General features: G+C 46.9%; 1 protein-coding gene across 3 annotated transcripts in view; it reads left to right on the top strand.

Moving 5' to 3' along the window:
* The window catches only part of CUL9 (cullin 9), a 1,917,728-nt gene that overhangs the window by 605,200 nt on the left and 1,286,929 nt on the right, over positions 1-25,599 (top strand). For all 3 annotated transcript variants that reach the window (XM_069608881.1, XM_069608880.1, XM_069608879.1), the window contains exon 15: positions 22,989-23,079. In XM_069608881.1, the coding sequence (XP_069464982.1) occupies positions 22,989-23,079 (91 nt within the window). The remainder of the gene's footprint in view (positions 1-22,988; positions 23,080-25,599) is intronic.

Here is a 25,599-nt window from a genome sequence, read left to right as displayed (position 1 = left end):
GATCCACACTACTCAGAAGGTATACATTACTCACCGTAATTGTATTTCTGATGCTTGTATCTTCTTAGATTCACATGCGCCTGCCCTTCCTCCCCTCCTGGAGTCAAAGGTGGATAGCTGTTTCTTGCTCTATCGCTATTGTCTGCTTTATTACATGTGTACTCACGCGACGCTTCATGCAACGTCATGTCGGAAACAAAACAATCTGAGGGACCTCGATGCGTAAAGGACCATGGGTACAGTTGACAGAATATGTTAACAAAAATCTATCAACTCTGTTATTCTCCCTCTGATTCGGCGGGAATCAGAGGGCGAATAACCAAGAGGGCTGATAGATTTTTGTTATCATATCATATCCCCCACTTCCCTACTAACCTGACGATAAAATTTGACTCCGACATCTACTTGTGTTCATCGCCCTAGGTATTCAGGATTCTTTTGATTGTCAGATCATGCATTGCTATTTTAAAGTTCTTTTTATGCCTTTTTTAATGTTTTTTAGATAATGAGTAAAATATGTTAAATTTGTGCATTTCTGTCTGAGTAAAACATGACAGTCTCCTAAGTGGTGGTAATTGTGGATTATCACACCTTGAGAGTGCGAAGGTGGGTAGCTGTTTTGTGGAATCTCTTTTGTGTATTGTTAAACATTGGTCCTTCTCCACACAGCCCCCGAAAAAAAGAGGACTGCTTAGCTCTGTACTAGTATACTCTGCTATATATATATATATATATATATATATATATATATTATATATATATATATATATATAGATACAATCATTCACTCTTGTCAAAAGTATAGAAAAGCTTATGATTCAAAATATCGGTGCAATACAGCTAAGTAGTGTGAGAAACCAAAGGGTGTCCCACTTGCTAGTCCCGGTGGATCTCTCTCTCTTCTCTCTCCTCTCTCGTCTCTCTTGTCTCTCTCCTCTCTCTCCAATCTCCCCTCTCTCCCCCTCACCACCCCCGGTCACAGCCATCGCCTCTGGATACAAACGCTGGGGGTGAGACAACCGATGGTGAGACGCGATATCCCATCCTATTTTATAGGATTCTCCAATGTTCCAACTCCTCTCCCACCCCCTTTTCTACACACACACTGGGCTGATGAAGAGGAGGATTGACAGTAAAGAGGCTAACAGTTGAATATCCCATTGGACATGTCCCGTTAATAAGGTCAGACACTTGACAGTAATCACATACAACTGATACCATTAGCTCTGCGCACACAGATAAAAGGCGGAACATGGAGACAAACTCTGGGCAAGGTGGAACACGTGAAGGAGCAGATCCTCTGGGGTGAAGGCAAACCCACCGGAGCAGGATGACCGTTTCAGGGGTAGGGAAACTCTGAAGATCCCTGCAGGAGGTCATTGCCTCTGGGAAACCGTGAAGAATACACTGAGAAAGTTAAATCCCAGACCAGAAGAAGCCTGCATTGTGTTTCAAGAACGCCAGCAACACTCCTGGGTGAACGTCAAAGTTGAGAAGGCGAGGCCAAGCCTGTGGTATCAACCTTGACTCGTGAATCAAAGCCGCAGATAACAGAAAGGAATGCACACAGCCGGTGAGTTAGCGAAAGACATGAAAGGCCGATTGGTGTCAAGGAAATATTGAAGTTGCAACAGTGTATCTCCGAATTAATTGAAGATTGCGTCTGATGGGACGTAAAAGAAAGCAAACCTGTAGTTAACTTTAAAGTCAACGGTAACTGTGAAGCTAGTGATACAGAGTAGCAGAGTGGTCCTGCGAAAGGAAACCGCCCATACGAAAGTCAACGCAAAATGTTTGACAAAGTAAACAAACTCTGAAATGGGTGGTGGTCAAGATTAACCAAGATGAAAGTAAGTTAAAAGGTAATTGCTTTAAGAGAAAGATTTCTTTGAACTTTTCTGATTGTATTATGGAACTACCAAGACCAAGAGACACTAGGGTAGATACCAGAAGAGAGAGCTGGATTGTGCAGTTTCTCCGTGCATTGCATTTTCTGTCTCTTTCTCTCTCCCCCTTTTCATCTCTGCTCTCTCCCTGCATGGTGCGCTCCATCTCTTCTATTTACTCTAAGTGCTACTCTATCACCTATCCTACCTCTTTCTCGAAGCCTGGAAGGAAAAGGTTAAAACAAACATCTCCTGGTCTCCAATCCAGGCGTCCCTTTCGCTGACCCCTCCGTCAATGCTTCATCCAGGCAGACTGTCACAGACATCCTCTTTGTCGCTTCCTCTCCGGACCTATGGACTCCCTGCATGGTCTCTGTCCTCTCCCCTTTCTCTTAGTCGTCTATTAATGGTGGCACCAGATGGGAAGTTATCTTGGCATGCTTTTCATCCTCTAGGTGCATTAAGGTCTATCAGTATGGCACTGTCATGGCTCCTTCCTGTTATGCGTCTTCTGTCTCATCAACTTCCTCCTTTCTCCTGCTACTCCTCCATCTGATCACCCCTCCTGCTCCTTCTCCACTACCGACTGGTGTGCCACATCCCCTCGAAAGACCTTAAAGGTGGCAACCCTAGCTACCCTCAACTCTCGATTGCCTTGCCTGAAGGGTTGGTATCTCCGACCCCCTTGTTGACTCTCACCACCATCTAAAGGACCCCTGGTCCAGTCTCCTTCTTCCTCTCGGAGTGGTCTGATCTCACCTCTTCTCTTCTTGCCTCCACTTCCAAGCTTCTCCTCCTCCAAGACTTCAATATTCACCTCGACTCTCCTGGTTCGGCCACTGGACTCTTCCGCAGTCTGTGACTTTCTTTCCCTCGCCATTCATCCCTATTGTCCGACACACTGAGCCGGACATACCTTGGATACTCTCTTCTCAGCAGACGTCCCCATCTCCAACCCTCTCACTAAACCGTTCTCCTGGTCTGACCATGCTCTCCTGTCCTCTCACCTGGATCTCTTGGGTACCCCGGCTAAGCCTCTGTCTGCGGTGGCAGTCTCCTTCTCTGTCATTTGACCGATTAAGCAAGTGTCAGTTGCTGCTTTTGCTGCTACTTTCATCCCCCCCTCCCACTCCTGCCAAAGACTCGCACACTGACTCTGCCCTTGCTAATCTTCACCTCTCGATCACCAACACCCTGGACATCCTTGCCCCTGGGTGGGCAGGGTCAACGCTCCTTGGGGACGTGTTCCAGCTATGCGGGAACAGCCGCAACTGCTATACCTTTCCTCCCCCTCCTATGCTCCAGAGGACCTGCCGCAGGTTTCAGAACTCTGTGAGCTGCACCCTAATTCTAATTGCCCCTCACTGGCCATGAAAGGCGTGGGTCTCTAACCTCCTGCAGCTCAAATCGCAAGGCCCGGTGTTGGGTGAGATTTCCTAAAGTCCATCTGAAGGTAAGACTCTATAAAACTATCCCTTGCCCTTGGTATACATGTCCCAAACTCGTAGTATAAGTCTGTGCTATCCAAAGGATTGGTGAAATGGCAGCGCAGCCAGGCTTATCTTATGAGGACGATGTGTGCTGGAGGTAAGTACAATGAACCCAGTCAATACATGAGCCCAAAAAACGTACACACTGGAAGTTCTAATAAACTATACGTATATTTTATTTACACAAGGTAAGTAAATACTATTTTAGAGTAACCAATACACACGACACATGAGCAATACTTTTCTTAGGTGACTGTTTCGAAAGTAGTGGCTTGCACCCGCACTTGTTACAGTGAAATGACAGTTTCGTTCATTTACAAAGTCACTCAAAGTCTGTAGGAAGGAAAGAGGTTCTTCAGTACTATATCAGCAGTGAATTACTAGCAACACTTTTTAAGGATTCTAATACTTTAGCAGTCCAATCCCTAGCTAGTCAAGGGTTCATCAAAGTCAGTGTAGGATGGGAGCACAAGTCTTATGCAGTAGCAAAATGCTTTAGTAGAATAACAATGTTAATAGGGACCTAGCAAAGGACTCCCTAAAAGAGCACACGCTGTTAAAGCTTGCCAGAGGTAAGGGTGGACATCCAAACATCTAATATTGCACTGAAGTCACACTGGATCAACTATTCGGCTTGAGGCAAGTTCTACCTTGAGCCCCACAGTACCTTACGGTGGTTGAAGAAAATGCAGCTGGATTCTTTCCTGTGCAGCAGCGACAGAAGCAGTCTCCTGATATCTCTGTCTGGTGACAAAACCTCTGTCTGGTGACGAAAGGAAGGATTCTGAAAGGGATGTCACAGCAGCTGTGGCGAGAAAAGACTCTCAGCGAGGATTTCTTCGGTGGAACTGGACGAATTCATCAGCGCTCCTGGGTTTACCTCCGGCGCATGTTGACTTCTACAGGGGTCAGCAGGTGTCCATCCTGCGACGGGCTCTTGCCGACTAAAGACCCCCACGCCCTCTGCCTACGGTGTCTTGGCGCTGACCACGGCTGGCAAGCTTGTACTGTGTGCAATGCGCTTTCCTCAATGTCTTTGAAGAGCAGACTGTCCAGGTGGAGGGAGCTCTTCCACAGATCGCATCCAGAGGACCTAAAGGACTTTGTCTATCATCGATCTAAGCCCAAGGTACGGCCCCTCTTTTCCAGTGCACCCCGCAAGGGAGACTCATTCGCAAGGACTAGCCCGCGTGGGAGGGACCGCATAGGTCCTCGTACAAGCACAAGTACCAAGGCTGTATCAGCTACTGCCCGAGAGACCGAGGGATCTGCAGACCCTCCGGGTGAGGGTGCTGAGGGACCAAAAGGTTCTTTTACCGGGTCTTCACCTGAGGGGCTACGCCATAGTACTGGCAGCATGTCCAAGGGGGCGCCTTTATGCAGTTCTACTAGCAGATCCGCCGTGGACGTAACGCCTACTGGGCCTAGGCCTGAGGAACAGGGTAGGCCCATGATCCACACTCAAGAGTCCTGGACGGGGCGGGGCCCAGTGAGCCGAGCAACACGAGGCATGCACGTAGAAGGCAGCTCGACCAAATGGCTGCCGCCATAGAAAATCCAGACATTCGGCCGACGCCCCTCAAGGGAAGGCAGGTGGGGGACCGTGTGTCGAGGTGGGACTAGTGTCAACCAGGTATGTGGCCAACAGCTTATCCTTCCTTTGCACAAGGCACCTTCCCGCTGCATCCACATGGGCAGGGCATGCAATGGCTCCAGCAGCCGCCTGCTACCCCGTCAATATCGCCTACCACCAATCCAGCCTGTGAGGACAGGTTCTTTGAAAAGTTCCTCGGGCCATGAAATATCTTCAGATGGGGGTCATCCTCGGGGACCCCATCAGGGACTTGCTCCCTCCAATTGTCCCGCCGGCGCCTCAGGCCCAAGCACAGGCTCCTCCGGTCACTGTTCAGCCTCAGCAGCCCGCTCCGGACCCCCAGCTAATCGCGCAGGGGCTTCCGCACCAGCCGTAGCCGCAGCCTCCGGCTCCCGTACTGCAGCTCCATGCTCCTAGCACTCCCCCTCCAGTTCCAGACACTCCGGATCCGCAGGTGGACACAGACGAGGATGAGGACCCTGAAACGCCATCTTCTGCCAAGGCCTTCCACAAATGACTGGCAGGGCTGGCAGAGTACTTGGGCCTTCCTCAGCCCGAGGTTGAGCAACCAGCAGAGGGGATCCTTGCAGGAGTCCTCACGCTATGTTCCGGTGCCAGAACGGGGATCCCGATGCAGAGGACGTAGTTGCCTTGGTCAAGAAGGGTTGGCTCGAGCCCCACGACGTAGTTGACTTGGTCAAGAAGGGTTGGCTCGAGCCCTACTCAGCCCAGCCGGTGAATAAACGCCTGGACGCCAAGTACATGCAGATGGAGGGGGATACACTCTTGCTATCGGCCCATCCTCAGCCACACTCCTCGGTGATCGCAGCGGCATCACTGTACTCCAAGCCTCAGTCGTCCTCAGTCTCCTCCTCTGCGGCGCTTCAAGGCGGGATTGGCCGATATTGACACCTCTGGCCGTGCCATCTGTATTGCCACGGACATGAGAAGAACAGCCTGGCTCTGTGCTACGAAATTCAACCCAGATGTCCAGGAACGCATACTGGATCTTCCGTTTCGAAGGGGGTGACCTCTTCCACTCCACAACGGATGAGAAGCTGGATAATAAGAACAGCAGCTCTTAAACGGCCAAGTCTTTATCCATTCTTACAAAGACCACGCCCAAACTGTACACCCAGTCACAGCAACGCTCTGAGAAGGGGCGTACATATGGAGGTTTCCGCGGCTTCCAAGAGCGGAGGTCCAGGCAGCCTGACTGTTCGACATCCAAGCATCGGCACAAACAAAAAAAAAGTGGGGGGGGGTAAGGGCTTTTTTCCAGCCCCCTCCGCCAAAGCAGCATCAGAGGGAAAGAAGGCATGACGCACCCCTCAGGGTCCACACGTCTCCAGTCGGGGGCATGCTTGCTCTCCATGCACATTTTTGGTGCCAGAATTTTGCTGACCCCTGGATCCTCTCTTTAGTCTCCACGTGGTACAGCCTCCCTATCCCAGCCTCTCCTCCCCCCTCCCTCCTCCCCTCCCCACCTCTCCCACAGGTTGGGACAGCAACTTTTTTGGCGGAGATCCTGTTGCTCGTCGAGAGCCAGGCGTGGAGCAAGTCCCAGCCTCCCAGAGAGGCTTGGGCTTTTACTCCAGGATTTTCGCCATTCAGACAAAGAACCAGGCGGGCCTGAGAGTTGTGCTGGACCTTTCCACGCTGAACCTCTCCCTACCTCTACAAAAATTCAAGATTGTTATGCCAGCTTTGATAGCGGAGGCATTGTGCAAGGGAAGACTGGATGTGCTCCCTGGATCTGAAGGACGCGTACCTACACGTCCCGATATGGCAGCCTCATTGCTCCTTTCTACGATTCAGGATCATGGGCTACCATTTTCAATACAAGGTGCTCCCTTTCGGCCTCAATTCTGTCTTTACCAGGCAGATGAACACGGTGGCGGCCCTGCTCAGGTCGCAAGGCCACCACATTTACCTGTAGATGGATGACTGGCTCGTCAGAGCTACATTTCCGGAAGCAGTGCATACCTCCCACGCTCTTATGAACACACTGCACAAGCTGTTTTTTTTTCCGCTCAACCTCAAAAAGTCACAGCTGCAGCCCACGCAGACACTGACCTTCTTGGGTCTCATTTGGAACACGTGCTGTGAGAAACTTGTTCCCTCGGAGGACAAGATCAAGGCACTCAAGAGAGCCACGTCACACTTCCTCAGCAGAGAAGTGACCTCGGCCTGGTGGTACCAACAACTACCGGGTCTCATGTCAGCAGTCCTCTTGGCCGTCCCCCACACGAGACTCGGGATGAGGAGGATACAGATGCACTTTGCAGCATCTTAGAACCAGGAATGGGGCCATCAGTCAGAGATGATCAACGTTTCTTCTTCCCTTCACCCAGACCTCACATGGTGGTCCAGGGACTGCAACCTGCGGACGGGCAAGCCTTTCCGGCTTCCTATACTGCAGGTGACCATCACCACGGACTCCTCTCTCGAGGGTTGGGGGGCTACCCTGGACAACCACTGCGTCCATGGCACCTGGACCCGGCAGGAGCAAGAGTACTACATCAATTGGCCAAAACTGAAGGCCCCCCGGCTGGCGCTCAGGGCCTTCCTTACGGTTATCGAGGGCAAGGTCGTCCTCGTTCAGACAGACAACTCGACCAGCATGTTCTATGTCAACAAGCAGGGAGATACCAGATCGCCTCCATGTTAGGCAGAATCCTGTGCAGTGGCCTTAGGGACCACTACACACGATTAAGACTACAGGTGGCAATACAAGTTTTACCTTTGGTACAAGCCCGTACTACTATGTCAGAGTGGTAGCAGTGGCGGAGCAGCCAGGCTTATCTCAAGAGTATATGAGCAGTAGCAGAGATTACACAAAGGGACAACAATTACTGTGACTCAAGCAAACACTGACTCAAGGTTTCAGGTAGAAAAATATAAGTACATTTATTTTTAAACCATTTGTTACAAACACAACACTTTATTAAACTTAAATAAAAACCACATGTTAAATATACTACAACTAACCCATTCACTGTTTACAGTAAGTCTCAAGGTAAGTACCCTGTGTTTGAATGAACCAGTGTTACGAACAAAACATGTTACCGCGAATACGATTGCGATCACTTTTTGACAGTTCTGTCTACTAAATAAACACGCATCCATGACACGAAATGCTTCCGGGGCAAAACACACTTAGCACCTGACCCAGAGGGAGTTGGAGGCAACAATCACAGGCAATATTTTGGTTAGTCAGGCAGAATCAAGAAACACTCAGAGACAGGAGTTCAAAAGTCAAAGGACCGGAGCCAGGGTCGAAAGAATTCGGGGCCTGTTGCCGAAGATCACACAGTCAGACAGTTCACGATTCAACGTAGCCAAAAAGTACTTCGATATTGTCAATGTTCGGAAGCAAAAGTTATAAGAAGGAGGGAAGACTAGGACAAGCCTTGGAAATGAAGAAAAGGGGTTCACCCAGTTTCCTCAAGTAGAACACAGTACCTTGTTCCAATGGTGCAGCTGGTGCCCTGTCAGTTGTTCCCGTTGGTTTCCTGCAGACCCACGATTCCTGGAGCTTTATTTGTGAAGGAGGACGTCTGAAGGGGGTCTGCACCACACAGGGATGAAGCCGGCAGCAGCGACGAGGAATAAAAGGTGTGCTTCTTAAAAACAGGAGGCTCTTCAGATGGCTATTCGGATCACTACAGCAGCGTGCAGCAATTTCGACCAAGTAAGAGGTTCCTCTGGCTGTAGAAGATGAGCTGGTTATCCCCACCAAGTTCAAGTGAAGAAGACTCCGAACTGGATCTTCTCTAAGTTGTTGAAGGGAAGATAGCTCAGGATTGCAGCAGGGCTTCACCGGGACGGGGTAGTTGCAGCAGCCGCCGTTCTCTCTGCTTCTCTTCGGTTCATTGTAGTTGCAGTTACGACTCTGACTTCTAGCCCAAGAGACCTGCCTTTTATGCAAAAAAACCCCATTCACACAGCCTGGCTGTCAATCACCCAGCAGGGGGGTTGTCCAACCCGGACAACTACCCTGGCCAATCATGACAAAGTGCGACTTGGGTTTCCTAGGATAACCTGTGCAGGGGGTGACTACACCCCTCCCTCACATTCAGCCCACATAGACCCCCAGGCGCCTTGAGGAGGGCTTCTGAGCAGAAGCCCGCCAAAAGACGGTGAACAAAGAAGGCAAACCTAGTTTGCCACGCAAAGTAAAACACAAGAAAGACTTTAACAAAAAGAAATGGCGAATAAACCCAACCGGAGCCAAAAGGAAGACTATTTGGTCAAGCTGGTTTATGTTCGAGGCTAATATAATAGCCAAGAACAGTACCACGTTTATCTAATATAATCACGGTACAAAAGTTAGAGTAGATGCCACTGCCACCAGCCAAGTCTAAATGTTAAAAGCGCGAAATTGTGCTCTAAGAGGTACAGATAAAAAGGGATACGAGTTAACCCTTTCCAGTACTCCATGGAAGATGGGGTGTACTGGATCTGTGGTAGATTGACTTAGTAAAGTTAATGGTAACTTTACCCTTTTCTGGGTGACGGTAGTCGCCTCAGAAATGGAGTCGAGGGAAGTCTCAAAGACAACCCTGTGCCACGGCACTGCAGGTGCTGTGTGACACACAAAAAGTAGGGGGCTACTGAAGTGGTGTACTTCAGAGGCCACAATCACAAAAACAGGTAGAAACACATAGCAAAACACAGATAAGAGTGGGGGAAAAGCACTCACTCTTACCAAGTGAAAAAAAAATAAACTCCAGAAGTCCAGCAAAGCTGCTGGGGGACTCACTGGGTGAGGGAAATTAGCCATAAACGAGAATTCTCCCTAACACTCCACTGTGCAGGCTGGCAGTCAGTATGTGGGAGTGGGCCCTGGAGAAAAACATCTTCCTCAGAGCGATCCACCTGCTGGAGGAATCCAACCTGGAGACAGAAAGGCTCAGCAGACTGGGAGCGGACAACTACGAGTGGCAGTTGAACGACCTAGCGCTGCAGGAGATTCTTTGCTATTTGGGTCACCCTCAGGTGGACCTCTTTGCCTCCTGGAGCAACAGGAAGGGGCAACAGGGCTCTCTGTACGATGCCTTTCAGATCAGGTGGGACGGAATGACAGCATACGCCTTTCTACCCACACCGCGTATTCACAGGCTGATGTGCAAGATCAAGGAGTCTCGCCACCTCAGCATCATTCTGATAGCTCCATGGTGGCCAGCCAGGCTATGGTTTTTGGAGCTCATCAGCCTCTCGGAGAGGCCTCCCATGCGCCTGCCGACCTGCCCTGCACATCTTCTGGGACAGCAGGGGGGCAAGGTCATCCACCCTGCACCAGAGAAATTAGCCCTCGCAGCGTGGTTCCTGAACAGGTCATGCTAGGACATCTCAGCCTCTCTAAAGCTAATCTAGAGATCATACAGGGCGCCAGGAGCAAATCCACCAGGGCCCAGTATAAGAGCAAATGGACCAGGTTCTGGCACTGGGCAGACTCAAAGGGCTTAACCATCTGGCATGTTCCCTGGACGACATGCTCTCCTGTTCGCGCGCGCATCTCGCCCATTCAGGCGTGCAGTTGGACACTTGCCGCACTTACCTGGCAGCCATTGGTGCTTACAGAAACTCGGAGGAGGATAGTTTTTCGTCCTCCAACCCGATTGTCAGGAAACATCTGACGGGTCTCGCCAGGCTCTACCCACCCATCAAGAAGCCACACCCTGTATGGGACTTCAACATGGTCTTGAGTGCCCTGGCACACAAATCATTTGAACCAATGGCGTCCGCAGACATCAGGCTGGTCACCATTAAGACGGCCCTGTTAGTCTGCCTCACCTCGGCAGGCAGAATCGGCGAAATTCAGGCGCTGGTTGCCATGGGGTCATACACTACATTTCACTAGGACAAGGTAGTCCTGCTGGCGCACCCAACGTTCCTTCCTAAGGTGACTTCCACATTCCATCTGAATGCTCAGCCCAAAAACGAGGCGCAGAGAGTTCTGCACTGACTTGACGTCAGGCGTGCACTGAAATTCTACCTGGACAGGACGAAGAGCTTCCGCAATTTGGACGCTCTATTCATCACCTTTGGAGGCTCAAGACCGGGGTATCGCGTATCAAAGGCCTCCATAGCCTGGTGTATGGTCTCGGCCATCAGAGAAGCCTACGAGGGACAGCATAAGCCACCCCCGGCCAACATGCATGCCCACGCAGTCAGAGCCACGGCAACTGCCATCGCCTTCCAGCAGCATGTCCCCTGGCAATTCATTACCAGTGCGGCCACATGGCCCACCCCTTTGGCTTTATGCAAGCACTATTGTTTGGATGCCGGCTCTAGATCAGATGCGGATTTCGGACAAACAGTTCTTAGGAACCTGTTTGCTTAAGGGGCTTTCTCTCCAACCTGGGGCTACATTCAGTCGTAATCGCCCATGCAGTATGGAGGAAAGGGGACAGGACGTAAGAGTAATTATAAGTTACTCACCGTAGTGACTAACATACTTAGTCCCCTTTCCTCCATATGTCCCAGCATCCTCCCCCCTAATAAAACTGGTGTCATTAGGCAATGTTAATCTATTGTCGACGTGTCCATGGGGATTGAGGTGTGGCACCAGAAGGTGGAGTCAGGGCAGCGCATGCTCCCAGGGCCGCACCCCTGCGTGCCTCTAAACTTAAAGGGGAAAGAAGGGTTTTTCTGGTGAAAAAAATCCCCGTCTCCCGTCCTACATGAGGGACGCCCATGCAGTATGGAGGAAAGGGTACTAAGGACAGTAACTTATCATTTTTAACAGCTGAAACAGTGAACGGCTACCGTCCGGTAGGTCACCCTCGATTCTGCAGTCCTGCACTCTTGTGAGGGGACTTGGATGAGTGGGATTGTATCTCTGGAGGACCAACTAGAGCTCAAACTTCCGGGATGATTCGTTCACCAAAGATGATGTTCTGTAAATGGGTCGAAGGTCTCCTGGTATTCGTGGCTTGCAGCCCTGGAAGGTCACAGGACGTCAGGGGATGGCGTAATCTGCAGTTCATCTCAGGACTGGTTGGCCCCACAAGCCAAAGGGAAGGAGTCATCCTCTTCGGAGCTCCTCTGTTTAGAAAACAGGGTCAGGATAGCAGCAGTCGCTTCATGGTTACTGGAAGGGTCTGCCGGCATCTCTGGTCATCTTCAGCTTCGGATCTTCTGCTCCCGTGGTCGACTTGCCTTCTGCCTCAGGAACCTCACCTTTTATTCAGATTTTGCATTTAGGCCTCTGCAAACTCCTGCAGCTTACAGAAAGGGGCGGGTTGCTGTATAATCAGGACAGCCAGCCCCCCCAGTGGGAACTGGTTCCATTCAAGCATCTCAGCAGACAAAGGACAGGGGAGTTTAGGGCTCCTCCCATATTTCCCATCCTTACAGACACACTGGAGCCTTGCGGGGTACACAAATTGTTCCCGCCAAAGGCAAAACACACATTCAGGTTTCCCTCTCCCGGAATGGTAGAAGAAGGTCTAACAAAGGGCTACCCCACAAGAAATGGCAAAAAAGAAAGGAGCCACCATGTTAGACCATAGGTGACACTTTGTGTATAACCGGGTCTGGGGGGGATACAGCCTTCAATAGAAAATAGCACAAATGTTGGTAGGACACGTCCAATGCCACCAGCCATATCAATAGGGTTGTCTCTGTGACCACAAAGTCAGAGGAGCAGGGAGAAGGGGGGTACTAGGTATCCAGTTAGTGCTCCACATAAGGTTGGGTATGCCAAGCTCTCACAAGTTAGTTTTTGGAAGGATAAAAAATATCCCTCTTTCCTTAAGAAAAGTAGTTCTTGGGAAAAATAAAAGAATACAGAAAGGAGAACCCAAAGGGTCCCCAGCAACACTGCACATATGTTGCTGTGTGCTTTGAAAGTGTAACACTGATGCCTTTAAGAGATATGGAGGAAAGCAAGACTCCATCAAAATAGATGAAAGTTAAAGAACAGAGTTTCCATGGTTAGAACTTTTAAGAATGAATTATGGTAAAAAGGCTCTCCTCCTTTTTTAAAAACATTTTTTATTATAAGGCGCTGAAACAATACACACACATACATTCAGTGACCAGGACAAACGGAAGCAAGGAGCGCAGGGGTATGGCGTGGGGGCGTTCAGGGGAGAAAGAGAACAGCAATGTTTTTCGTTTTGCATATAATAATTTAGGGTCTTTCTGTTGTCCAAGTTCATGCGGAAAGGCATTCCAAAGTTTAACTAAGTTTGCAGGAAAGGATTTACTGAGACCATGTATGTATGAAATAACTCGTAAATGGTCGACCAGGAAGATCAAGGATAAGGTAGAGGACCGCAGGATTCTTGATGGCTGGTAGGGACGCATCGGGTTTTTAAGGTATGTGGGACTAGAGCCATAAAGGCATCTGTGTACCAGTGTAGCGGTCTTAAACTGAACTCTGGCAGAGACAGTGAGCCAGTGTAGTGTTTGCCGGCATCCGGTTATGTGCTCTTTTCTGGTTTTACTTTTAACAATGCGGACCGCATCATTCTGGACCACCTGGAGTTTTTGTAAACTTTTTTTTTGTTGCGCCATCTAGTAGGGTGTTGCAGTAATCGATCCTAGAAGAATCACTGCAAGTGAAATGGATGCACTGTTGGGTTCAGATCGAACCCGGCGGATGTTTTTTAGGAGCTGAAGATCATATGAGTAATTGGCTGCCAGTTGGTTGATGTGTGCGTCAGCACTGAGGCATCGAGGTGAAATCCAAGGGTCTTAACTTTCTTGATCACTGGGATATTGCAATCATGGATTTTAAAAGATTGGTATCTTGGGTCAAGCTTAGCCCGGGCATGAGCGGGGCCGCAGATTATCAGTTCTCTTATTGTTGTTCAGACACATCCACATTTCTACCAGGAGATAGAGGTCATGTAGTGTAGCTAGGTCCTGCTCGTAGTTCCCACAAAGCTCCAGGACCAGCTGAGTATCGTTGGCATAGTTGGTAAACAAAAGGCTCTGGAGCTTTGTAGCAAGTCATAGTGCTTTGAGGTACAGGTTGAACAGGAGGTGTGAGATGCAAGCCCCCTGCGGGACACCATATAAAATGGGTAGGAGTGGGGCGGACGCGTTTTCCCAACGGACTGTGGACATACAGTTGGACAAAAATGAGTGTACCAATGTGATGGAATCGGGGCTAAGTAAACCAGTGCTGCTCAGTGTCTGGAGCAAGTGATCATGATCGAGGTGATCAAATGCTGCGGATAAGTCAAACAGCACCAATAGGCCGGTTTTACCTTTGTCAAAGATACTTAGCAGGTGGGTCTGTAGGCCAATTAGCGCGTTCTCAGTCCTGTAGCCAGGTTTAAAATCTGACTGTCTGGAATGCAAGACACACGATTCTTTGTCAAACGTCTGTTGTTGCAAGGTGGCAGTTTTGTCTAGTATCTTGAGCAGAATGCTGCAGTTGGTAATGGGTGTTAAGATTTATTTCTTAACTCTGACCTGGTGGGCAGAGGTTCAGAAGGCCAGCCTAGTTTCTTGGAAGAGGGTAACCTCTGGACAAGCCAGACCAATCAAGGTAGCTATGCCAGGCGGTCAAGCCTAAGTCTCAGGAGGGGTGAGAGTGACTGAAAGACCTCAATGAGCACACACAGCAAGGACACTTCCAAATTACTCCAGACAGGTGTTATATTAAAAATATAGACACATTTATTACAAGGCCTTTGTAACATAGACCATAGCAAAAGAATCACAGTAATACTAAGTAAACCAACACAACACTTTCAAATCGATGTATATACAAGACCATTGGGGTCTAAAGGGTTAACTGCACAAAATATGTCGACAACCTAGATGGGAAGGAAACCGGCAGTGCAGGTAGTCTTTAGCCCCTTTCCACATCCACGACACACCTAACTAAGAGGCATGTGCTCAATAGTACATGTAATGGAAGCACACACGGTTGTTCCAGTGGGCAAAACGAGGTCTCTTCAGGGGTCTCTAGCAGCTCAGGAAGGTGGATGAGGCGAAGAAAGGATAAGTTCCCACTATTCAGGGAGGGCCTCCACTTGAAGGCAGAGGCAGTTCCAGATTGCGGGATGGAGTCACCAGTTCGCACTAGCAGTGGAAAGGAGAGGGACCCTCAGGGGCCACTCATGCATAAAATGGGGCCCTTGCGCAGTGGTCACTGGTTAGTGTTAGAAGTACGCACCTGTCCCAGGCGCACTCGGACCCAAACTTCGCCAGTTCAGTCCACTTCGCTTGCAGGTTCGAAAGCGTCAAAAATTGCGGTACCGTTATTAGCTCTAGAGTCCCTTTGCGGGTCCCGTCCTTAACACATGAAAAAACCAGGCATTGAGGAAGGGCCGGCAAAGGGAACTCGTAGTAGGGCGGTAAGGGATTACCGGCACCGGTGCCCTTACCGGTGCCGGTAATCCGTTACCGCCCACCTCGTAATGAGGCCCTATGTATTTTGCTTTTCGGAAGTTGCAGTTGTAGTATTTTTCTTCTGCTGTTGTCTCTGTTGCGATCATCACAAGACATTCCATCTCCATGTCCTCAGTCACCTGACAAAATCCTTGTCCCTACAAACTTGTGTACAGTGTAGAATTGTTTGACTATAGCATGTAAAGTGGCCCTTGATTTCATTGTGCCACAATTAATGCCTTGTTGTACTGTCTGTTTTCCTATCTCCCTGGCATGCTGTTCAGGATGTTGGTTTGCATGTATGAAATAACAAGTGCCCAGAGTACGGGATGTTGTATGAGTGTGCTGCTTTCCCTGCGCTACTCTGAATTCTTTAATACACAGTTATGGACCCTACCAATGGAATGTATTTTTCTCAATCACTGAAGCCTGAAAAGTAGATCTACGCAGGCTTGACCTCTGGCCAAGTTTGCACCTGACCTGCAGATGAACTGGCCTGCTGTTAAATCTCAGTTACCAGTTTAATGGTATCCAATACAGAGTGTAATTTACTTTCTGACTTTGAGAACTTTCAGACATGTCATTGTTCATTTTACTATAGCCGGTAACATAGCTATAGTCGGTAAAATAGCTCAGTGGGTTGAACGCTTGCTGCTGCAATGTGTGTGATCTGAAACTTCGAATCCTGACAAGGCCAACTCAGCCGTTCTTCTTTCTGAGGTTGATAAATGAGTACCAACACAGGTTGGGTGATATTGTACGTATATTTGTTCTATATTTGTTCTATATAAAGTGCTTAAGCTCTATATAATAACTAATTATCATTTGGCCTTGGACGTCTGCTTGTATTCACAATAATTTCGTAATATGGGCGTATATGCACTGATATATTAACGATGCATATGGTGATTAATTCTTGTATGAAATGTATATCACATCACAGTGATATCGTAACTATATTTTTCGTAGTGTACTTGGGAACAATGCTATGTGATGCCACTTCCTGTTTTGTCAAGTGGTGAAAGGTTGTGTTCCATCGCTTCCCATGATGTCACCTCGGGTGGTGGAATCAAATGACACCACTTCCTGTGATGTCATCAGAGGTCAAGGGTTGTGTGATGATCACTTCCGCTACCCCGGGCATTTTGGTGAAATTACTTCCCTGGCCACGCACCATACTAAATTTGAAGGGGCAAGCTCACTTTTCTCGGTGTCAAAGGTTCCTACACCATCTCCATGCCTGGGGACGCCCCAAAAGGATGGAGCAAAGGGGACTAAGGACTACTTTTCTTTTTCCAATCATTTCCGTGAACATTATATAGCAGCAGTTGAAATGTAGTCGATCATGTTCACCGCTGTCATATCACATTAACATAACAAAATAAAAGAAGAAATACGCTCAGCATTGCCACCCCTTATAGTACCAAAAGCAAAAGGAAAAACCCCATAAAAGGCGACATGTCCCTATATATAAATCCCCTGCCCCCTGCAAATGGGGACTCTTCTTGCTTCCTAGCCCTCCCTCACCCCAGGTTGGCCTACCCATCTACCTTCTCCCGTACAGCAATGAAAAATGTTTCAGGTGGTTCTGTCTATAGTATAGGTGTGCACTATCAAGCATAAGGCTTTACTTGCCTTCAAAAATCACTTGAGGAGTCCGAACAAAGCAAAAAGAAAGGCTGTCGCATAGATGTCTATGGGAGGAAAGCAGCAAAAAGAAAATCTTTCTGAACAAGAAATATCTGTCACCAGACAGTGCCCCAAATGCCTTTGTACTCAGCACAGTCCTGATGTACTTGTCTCTGCTACAGTAAGGAAGAGATTCGCTAACCCCTCTTCATAGTGTGCTGTCCCCCCGGGCAAGAAATGGAGACAACTAGATGGCTTCAGCAAGAGAATCGCTTAAACTGCGGCTACTATAATCGAGGTTAGCAACCCCCTCGCCACCCTGGCCAGAATGACTGTGAACTATGGTAGATCGGGCCATCCTGTATAGGCAAGTCTTTGCGTAGCTCAGGGAAGGCAAATCTGCTTCAGCTCAAGCCATCTAAATAGCACCACGGTTGGTCAAAGGCCAAAAGTTTTTCAATACAAGCAAAAGTGATTGTGTCTTTGAACCTTTTTGGGGAAAAAGGTGGAGAATACCGTATGATATGATTGGTTATTTATAAAGAGCTTAATACCCAGAGGGTTCTAAGCGGGGACCCGGCGATCAGACCTGTGTTGATCTGTGCCGTCTTGCTTCCAAGGCGAGCACGTTGCTCCTGAGCTATCCTCTCGAGACCATACAAGCTATTAAAATGGACGCTGCTCGGTCCTTGGGCACTCTACAGTTAACTCTAACAAAACTGTGGGTTCGCAAGTAAGGGTCTGTGCGCTAGTGATCACTGATTGGATTAGAAATTCAATCTGAAGATTTAAATGTCAGCAGCATTACCACCAACACCAACCAGTCCACCCTGGCTGGTATTGAAAACTAGTAAAGAGGAGGGTGAGGTGGAGATGCGCTAGACATTACAACAATAAGGCACACTAGTAATATTGTTGATGCTTTAATTGTGGCAGGAAACAGCCGACACGTGTTTCGATGCACAGGTCATTCTCAATGCATAAGCAAAACAATTGCGTTGATAAATCGTAGATGGGTGCTCTCACATGGAGAATCAAGCGGTGTAAATATCACGCTGACAGGACACGTTGAAAATAGTCATGCCGTAATGGCTGTAGCAAGTATATATCTCGTTTAATCGAGCGGTCAGAAATCACAGGGAGATCCCAGAAAAAAAAGCCTTTTTATATACTTGCTACGGCCATTACGGCATGACTATTTTCAATGTGTCCTGTCAGCGTGATATTTACACCGCTTGATTCTCCATGTGAGAGCACCCATCTACGATTTATCAACGCAATTGTTTTGCTTATGCATTGAGAATGACCTGTGCATCGAAACACGTGTCGGCTGTTTCCTGCCACAATTAAAGCATCAACAATATTACTAGTGTGCCTTATTGTTGTAATGTCTAGCGCATCTCCACCTCACCCTCCTCTTTACCACTCTACAGTTAAGACAGCCGTTTCAGTCCTTTCGTTAGAAGCAAAACAGTTTCTCCAGATCTGACAGGGACTACCGTCCCTGGTCTGCCACTTGCATTTCTATAGAGGGGAGGCCGACACCTCACGCAAGAACTTAAGGCTCGATCACAGACTTAGAAGTGCTCACCGACGCTGCATCACGTCTCCATCTAAAGGCCCGTCCAGCAAGTAGGCTTGACTCCTGCACAGTGCCGCCCTCCCACTTCAGCACCCCAGTGGTGGACTTCTCTCCTCATTCCATGAGCGATGTGGATCGTGAACATCAGACAAATGCGTGCTTTCTTTGGTGGACCAGGGCAGCCTCCTAGAGTTTGTTCGAAAACCACCTACCACCCCTGTTCTGGTAAAGAGCCTCTCCAAAGGGGCGGTGGAACATGCCCCACATGTCAGTGGAACTAGGGTGTCTACTCACACCATTTCCTAGTGGAAACAATGTATAGCGGCCCATCCGCCAATTATCATTCTTAAACCAGTCCTCCCTCCCAATCATGAGAATCGTCTTATTACCAAACATTCTAAGCCAACTGACAAAAGGGGATTTCCAGCCATCCCTGGGCATGGTGGACACTTCCTTCCACATCCATATGCACAACGGTTGTAAACTCCTGTTTCATAGTGGTAGGCCGACATTAACAATTCAAGGCCCTTTCCTTTGACCTCAAGTCGACCCCAAGGACGCATACAGAATGTCTTGTCCCTGCTGCAGCGTACCTCAGTCTGGTATCCACGTCTATTGGGCGATTGGTTGATATGATAATGGGCCGTCCCTCCTTCTGGGCCTACAGCACAAGGAAGGCACACAAACCTTTCTCACATCATTAGGCTTGTTAGGCAAGATTGTATGCGGTACCCTTTGGGTGAACTACAACAACCCTGACCTGGCAATAGGAACCCAACCTTTGGTATAAGTCTGTTCTACACAGGTTGGTAGTGGGGTCGAGTAGCCAGACTTATCTCATGAGGGGTCAGTGTGAGCTGTAGGGGAGTTGCACAGAGATTCACAGTGACACGTATCCAAATAAAAACTTACACACAAGGTTTCTTGATTAAACAATTCATTTATTTAACAGTCAGTTTGAATAAGCCTTCTTCAGAAGGGAGCAATATAAAGCAACACACACATACACTTCAAAAATACACACTCCTAGTTTTCGAAATCCGCAAATACCCATTTGGGATGGCTCACAGACACTACCTACACCCTCGGGTGACTTCAATAACTAGGGTGTTGTGGACATTAATCTATCACTGTTGCATTTAGAATATAATTGAGTGTCAAAGAAAAGAGGTTTCAGAATAAGACAAGTGTTCACACAATTATTCTTAATGAGGTAAGTACTTTCAACAACCCCCCAATGCAAAGTCAGTTAACCCTTTCCTGGAGGGAAGGCAAAACAAATAAGCAGAGGAGAGAAGAGTCATTCAGGGAGCCAGGCCAGCCAATGTTAAGTTGGCAGAAGTCAAGGTGAACTGAAACACTTCTTGCAGGTAGGTAAAAGTCTCGCACAATGTTTTAGAAATCTTCGTAGAAATTAGAATCAAATGTAGGGTCACAAACTGTTAGGCCTGCGAGTAGTAGAAGATGCAAGCAACTCTACCAGAGCAGCCAAGACAAGTCTCAACTGAGATCAAGCAAGGTGGCACAACAAGAGGCAAGTTCTCTTAGGATGTACAGTACCTTTAGGTTGAAGAAAAGTGCAGCAGGTGGCTTCGTTTCCTGTGCAGCTCTGCCGATCCTGGAGTTCCTGTGCCTCATTCGTGGAAACAAGAGGGATGACTTCTGGGGACTCTTGCACTGCAATGGGGCTGTCACCGACCGCAACCGGCAATCTTCAAACAAGTCGCACGTTAGTGTTTCAGCTCCTCACTTCTACCGCAAATAGAAACACTGCAGTTCCTGGCTGTCGAGATGGCCTTTCCTTGCATCTGGGTTCCAGCACGCTGTTGAGGTGGCTCTGGCTCGGTCAGTTTTGCTTCCTGGGAGTCCGGAGGATCTTCCTGGAGCTCTTGGCCAGCTTAAAAGCAACGCACACACAATCTGGTGTTCCTCTACCTGGCTATTCGGTTCCAGCAGCGACTGCAGTGGACATTCAACCTGCTTCGAGAGGATGTCCAGGTGGCTTACTATGGAATTGATTGGTCCCACCAACTCAAGGGGAGAAGTCGTCCTTGCAGGGCTTCTGTCGATACAAATTCGGAACTTCAGCACAGCAGCAGGGCTTCAACGGGCAAACCAACGGTCCAGGAGTTGCAGCAGGCGTCTCTTCCATGTTCTTCTTCAGATTCCTTCATTGAGTGGTCGACTCTGCCTTCCAAGCCAAAAAGCCTTGCCTTTTATGCAGGTTTCTCCCATTCATTCCAGGCTAGCTGTTAGCCACCCAGCAGGGTGATTCTCCTTGCCGGACAGCCAGCCGGCCAATCACCTACAAGTGCATTCCTGTCTACTAAGAGGCTAAGCACAGGGAGTTTCGGGCACCTCCCTCACCTCCTGTTCCTGCCAGCCACCTTGGAGCCGGAGGCGGGCTTCACTCATGAATCCCGCCAAAGACAAAACAAATAAAGGGACCAAACCTGGTTTGGCGTGCAGAGTAAATCTCAAGAAGGACCTGTCCACAAAGAAATGGCAAAAAAAGACGACCGGGGCCATTTTGACAAAAATGGCACACTTGGGTGCTTTACCGTGGCTGCGAACGCAGCCCGCGGTTTAAAAACCCACAATGGTAGTAAAAAGTTAACCACTGTCATCAGCCATTCTACGAGGAAAGGGTAACATAAAAATGTTACATGAGAAGCTAGACAAAGGGAATACTAGGTAGCCCCTCCAGCACCCTATTGTAAGATAGTGTGTATTGGGTCTAGAAAATTTCAAATGTAAGTAAAGTCAATTTCACTTTACTGCTTTTGGAAACAATAGTTTATCCAAGAGAAGGTATTTAAACCTTGGGAAATCTGAAAGACTTCCCTGTGCCACTGCACTGAAGGTGATGTGTGACACAATGTACAAGATGATGCCTATGAAGTTTGTCAGACTCCATAACCAAAAAGAAACAAAGTGTTCAAAATCACATTAAAATCCATGAGAGAGTGGGAAAAAGTGTCTCACTCTCTCCAGGTTAAAAATGAAAGTCCTCAAAATCCATCAAAATTGCTAGGGGTCTCTAAGGGAGAGAGGAATTAGCACATTTGTGAGAATTCTCCCTGACAGGGTTTCTTGGTGAATTAAGACAAACGCTCCAGGACGCCATCACAGCCTCCTACGTGTGCACCTGGGCACCTGTTACTTTCACCGCTACTCTGTTGGCCGAAAGGACAAAATCCCTTCCATCAAATGTTCAGGCATTATCGCTGTGACCATTTGCATATGTCATGGCTCTCAAGTACCTTCTGGGTATGTCTTTATGCATCCCGTCTATAACTGGTTGATCATCTAATCTGTTCTTGTAAAGCAAACTGTAACCTGCTTGAGACCTCTTGAACATTGTCTGCTGCCAGTTCCTCTGTTACATTATGCCTTCTCGCCTTCAGGCGCCATGTAACTGGTTCGATAGCGCCCTGATGCCTAAGCCGAAGGGTTAGTGCACGCTTTACAAATGAAATAAATAAGTAAAATATAATATTGCAGACTCCACGTGCCCCAATCCAGTAGTTTCTGGACGTCCGCTGGAACCAAATCTCTGGAATGAGGTGTGACAAACCGATGGAGCTCCCCATAGTCCTCAACCATCAAGATCTGAATCTCACTGGAGGTAATGGGGACCAGAAAAGCCGAAGTAGGCAGCTGAAATATTTTCTCATTGTTCCTCTATTGATTTTGCTGTAGCCCCAACTTGGTGTTTCCAAATTTCGGTGACCTTTCTATCTTTGTGAACCCTCAGAGCTTGAATCTTTGGACTTTGTAGAGCTTTTGCAGCACCTCTGCTGCCAAGCTGCTTGCTGCAATAGATTATTTTTTGTGGTTACTTGGACAACTCTGGACTATAGTGTGGAGCCAGTTATCGGCAATACCTGCGTCTTTTTCCTACGTTCCACAGCAGCTGCTCGATGTTGGGGTTTTCCACAGCCTTGTATTCGGGGTGTTTGAAGTCCACCCACAGCTTGGTTACAGGGTGGCCCTCCAGTGCAGCTAACTTTTATAGTGGTAGAAATGGCTGAACACCCAAGATGTAATTCTCAAAGAGCACGTTAAAGATAGTGTTACCCTTTAAAGCATTCCATTTGGGACTGCAGATCCATTATATTAGTGAAAATATTTCTTTACCTCCCTGTTCAGAAACAAAGGCAATGCATATTTACTTGTGAGTTCATTTGTGAAAAAGTTTGTTATTGTCTTTTTCATGTCATCCTGTGAATTATCATCACTTGGAGAGTTTATTCTAAAGGAGATAAAAGATGCCCATAGAGTTCAGTTCTGACAAACTTTTCTGTCTAGTAGAACTATTTCCAAGACTGGAGGTTCCAAGTCTCGTTCTGTTACTAGCTTGATGCGCATAGTCCAAGACGTTTTGTTTTATGGGGTAGTGTTTACTTCCACCATGTCTTGACATCTCTTACTGTCTCTGTTTGCAGATGGTTTTGGGCCAAATTGAAGAACACCGGCGCAACCACCAGCCTATAAATATCCCCTTCTTTGATGTCTTCCTGAGGAACCTCTGCCAAGGTGAGTGTGGAAGCATGCTGAGATCGTTCATGCCCCTATGCAGAGAACCTATTTTATGAGAAGGTAATCCATGATCCATGTGACCATTGTTATGTGATAAGGTTTACAGTAAATCTTACACATATTACATTGTAATATCCTTCCATCACTAGAAAAGGCATTATGACCTTTTAATTGGCTTGTTATGAATGGACTTTGTTAGAACGGGTCTCTGATGATGTCGGACCTTGGGTTATCACATGAACTGCCTCACAGATTTACAATCAAAAGGAGACCATCACTGCAGTAATCCACATTTGATTAGGCCTGATTGGATATCCTTATGCACTGGTTTTAATATATTGGAATTCTATCCATAATCTCAATTAAAAAAGAAAATTCACCAAGCAGCTTCAGTTTCTTTGCCTTGTTCTTGAAAGATCTCAGTTACAAGAATGTAGATCTGTGTTACTACTCTTTAACATGATGTTAAGGGCTTTGTTATAAACCTGTGTGTCTTTATTTCTAAATAAATGTGGACCTTGTCCTCTGGAATAATAGAGGCCATTGGGCCATCTGAGTTAGGAGGGTGGTTAGGAAGATTTTTTTGCACAAGCATCTGGTAAGAGCTGTAGCATAATCTAATCTCAAGGTGAGGCAGAGTCCCCAATATGAAAGGTTCATCCACACCTCTCTGCAGAAAATTGCTGTTGGGTGGGAAGAAGGCTGGTAGCAAAGTACACTTTGTCCACACAATGGTATACTGAAAAATAAGTTAAGTCTCACGAATAAGCAAACTTGTGTGTGTATATAGTTGTTAATAAGTACTCAAGTCAGACGCAACACAAAAATAGTGTATGCATATAAATCGTAGATGTCAATTTAGAGACGCACCTTTTCTAAAATGTAAGCCACTATCTGCTGATAGGCACAGTACATATAGTCAAACAGGGTGGGATGAAAAGAGAACCATAGATAAAAAAACAGGTTCTATGTGATTTTACAAATACAATTTCGATGGATTTTTTAATTGATAAAAATCTAAAAAAAAATACAGAATTTTAAATTTCCTTTATTTGCCCCCACCCCCAAACCACCTGTTTCCTGTTTTTACCCCCAAACCTCTCACCACCTGTTTTAACCCCTTACCCATATATATATATATATATATATATAAAAACTTGATGAAGAAGATGAAAGGGGAACTCACTTAGAAACACACAGCCAGAAGCTACCAAAAGTAAAAATACAGTGGTTTGCCTACTATTCCTTGCAGGCCTGTCCTCTTTGGAGTCCAATAGAGATGATGTATTTTTTCCCTGTTGTGTTAGCCGTATGTTCATCTTGACCTTGATGTAAACTGATGATCAAACTCTGAACCTAGGTCCATATCAACAGATTTCTGTCTTAACCATAAAGTGGAGGCTGAAAAGGGAATCGCCAAAGGAGTGTGTACACTACTGTGGACAGCCTCTAAAAAAGGACATGTATAGCTCTTGATATCTGCGTAGCTCTCTCTGAGCAAACTTAACTTCATTACTTCATATGGTAGTAGGGAGACGTCCAACCATCCATCACTTATTTTGTCGATCTCCACTTTAATCTGGGTTTGGGAAACAGGGATGTAATTTCTTATTTCTGATATGATAGGTGGTTTTAGAGATAGGCAAGAGCACTTGCCTATATAAAGATGCTTCACTCTGGCAAAATTCGAACCTGCAGACAAGAAATTACATTGCCCCCACTTCCCGATTTAAGGTGGAAAGCAACAAAATAAGGGAGGTCTGGTTGGACGCTTCTTGCTGTTTGGCGTACTGAAGTATGAATAAAAGTTAGGTCAGAGAGCTCCTATTTGAGATTCTAGAGTTTTTTATTTTTATTTTAAAAGTTGTATTTAGTTTTACAAAAAAGAAAACTTTTACAACACTGTAAATTCTCATATACAATAAAAAACAGAAGTTTATAAGTACAATCATCATTAAAAACCAAATTCATTTTCATTTTTCTTTTTTTTTAAAAACAATTTGATAAATTCTTAAAGTAAATTTCATCAGCCAACAATTTGATTGTCAATTTTTCTTTTCCAGATTAGTGCTTAAAATCAGACCCAACTCATAAATGCGGGTTTGCAAAACAACATAATTACATTCATTTTGTGAGGATTTTATACAATATTTCTGCCTCCAGTATATAATGATTCATTTTCAATTAATAGTGCATTTTCGATTTTCCCCAAAATACGTACTAACGATATTAAGAGAACCATGCTCCCATCATACATACATTTTTCCCAAAAGGAAGATTTCAAGATTTCAGTGTCTTTCGGGAGCATAAATCCCCAAGTAATTATTTCTGTCGTTTTCAAAAAAGGTATAGTCAACCACAAGATGTTTCAGGATTTCGGGTGTTTCACAATCACAAAATCGACAGTTCAAATTAGTGCACTATCATTGTTACTCCAATGTTGGATTCTCTCAAGTGTATGACACTGGTTCAATTTAAACCTCATATATACTTGACATATCTTTCTTGATGGACATT

This window comes from Ambystoma mexicanum, chromosome 4q, assembly GCF_040938575.1.
Source record: "Ambystoma mexicanum isolate Mex_15411 chromosome 4q, UKY_AmexF1_1, whole genome shotgun sequence".
NCBI classification, from domain to species: Eukaryota; Metazoa; Chordata; class Amphibia; order Caudata; family Ambystomatidae; genus Ambystoma; species Ambystoma mexicanum.
This window is presented reverse-complemented; position numbering and strand designations above follow the sequence as displayed.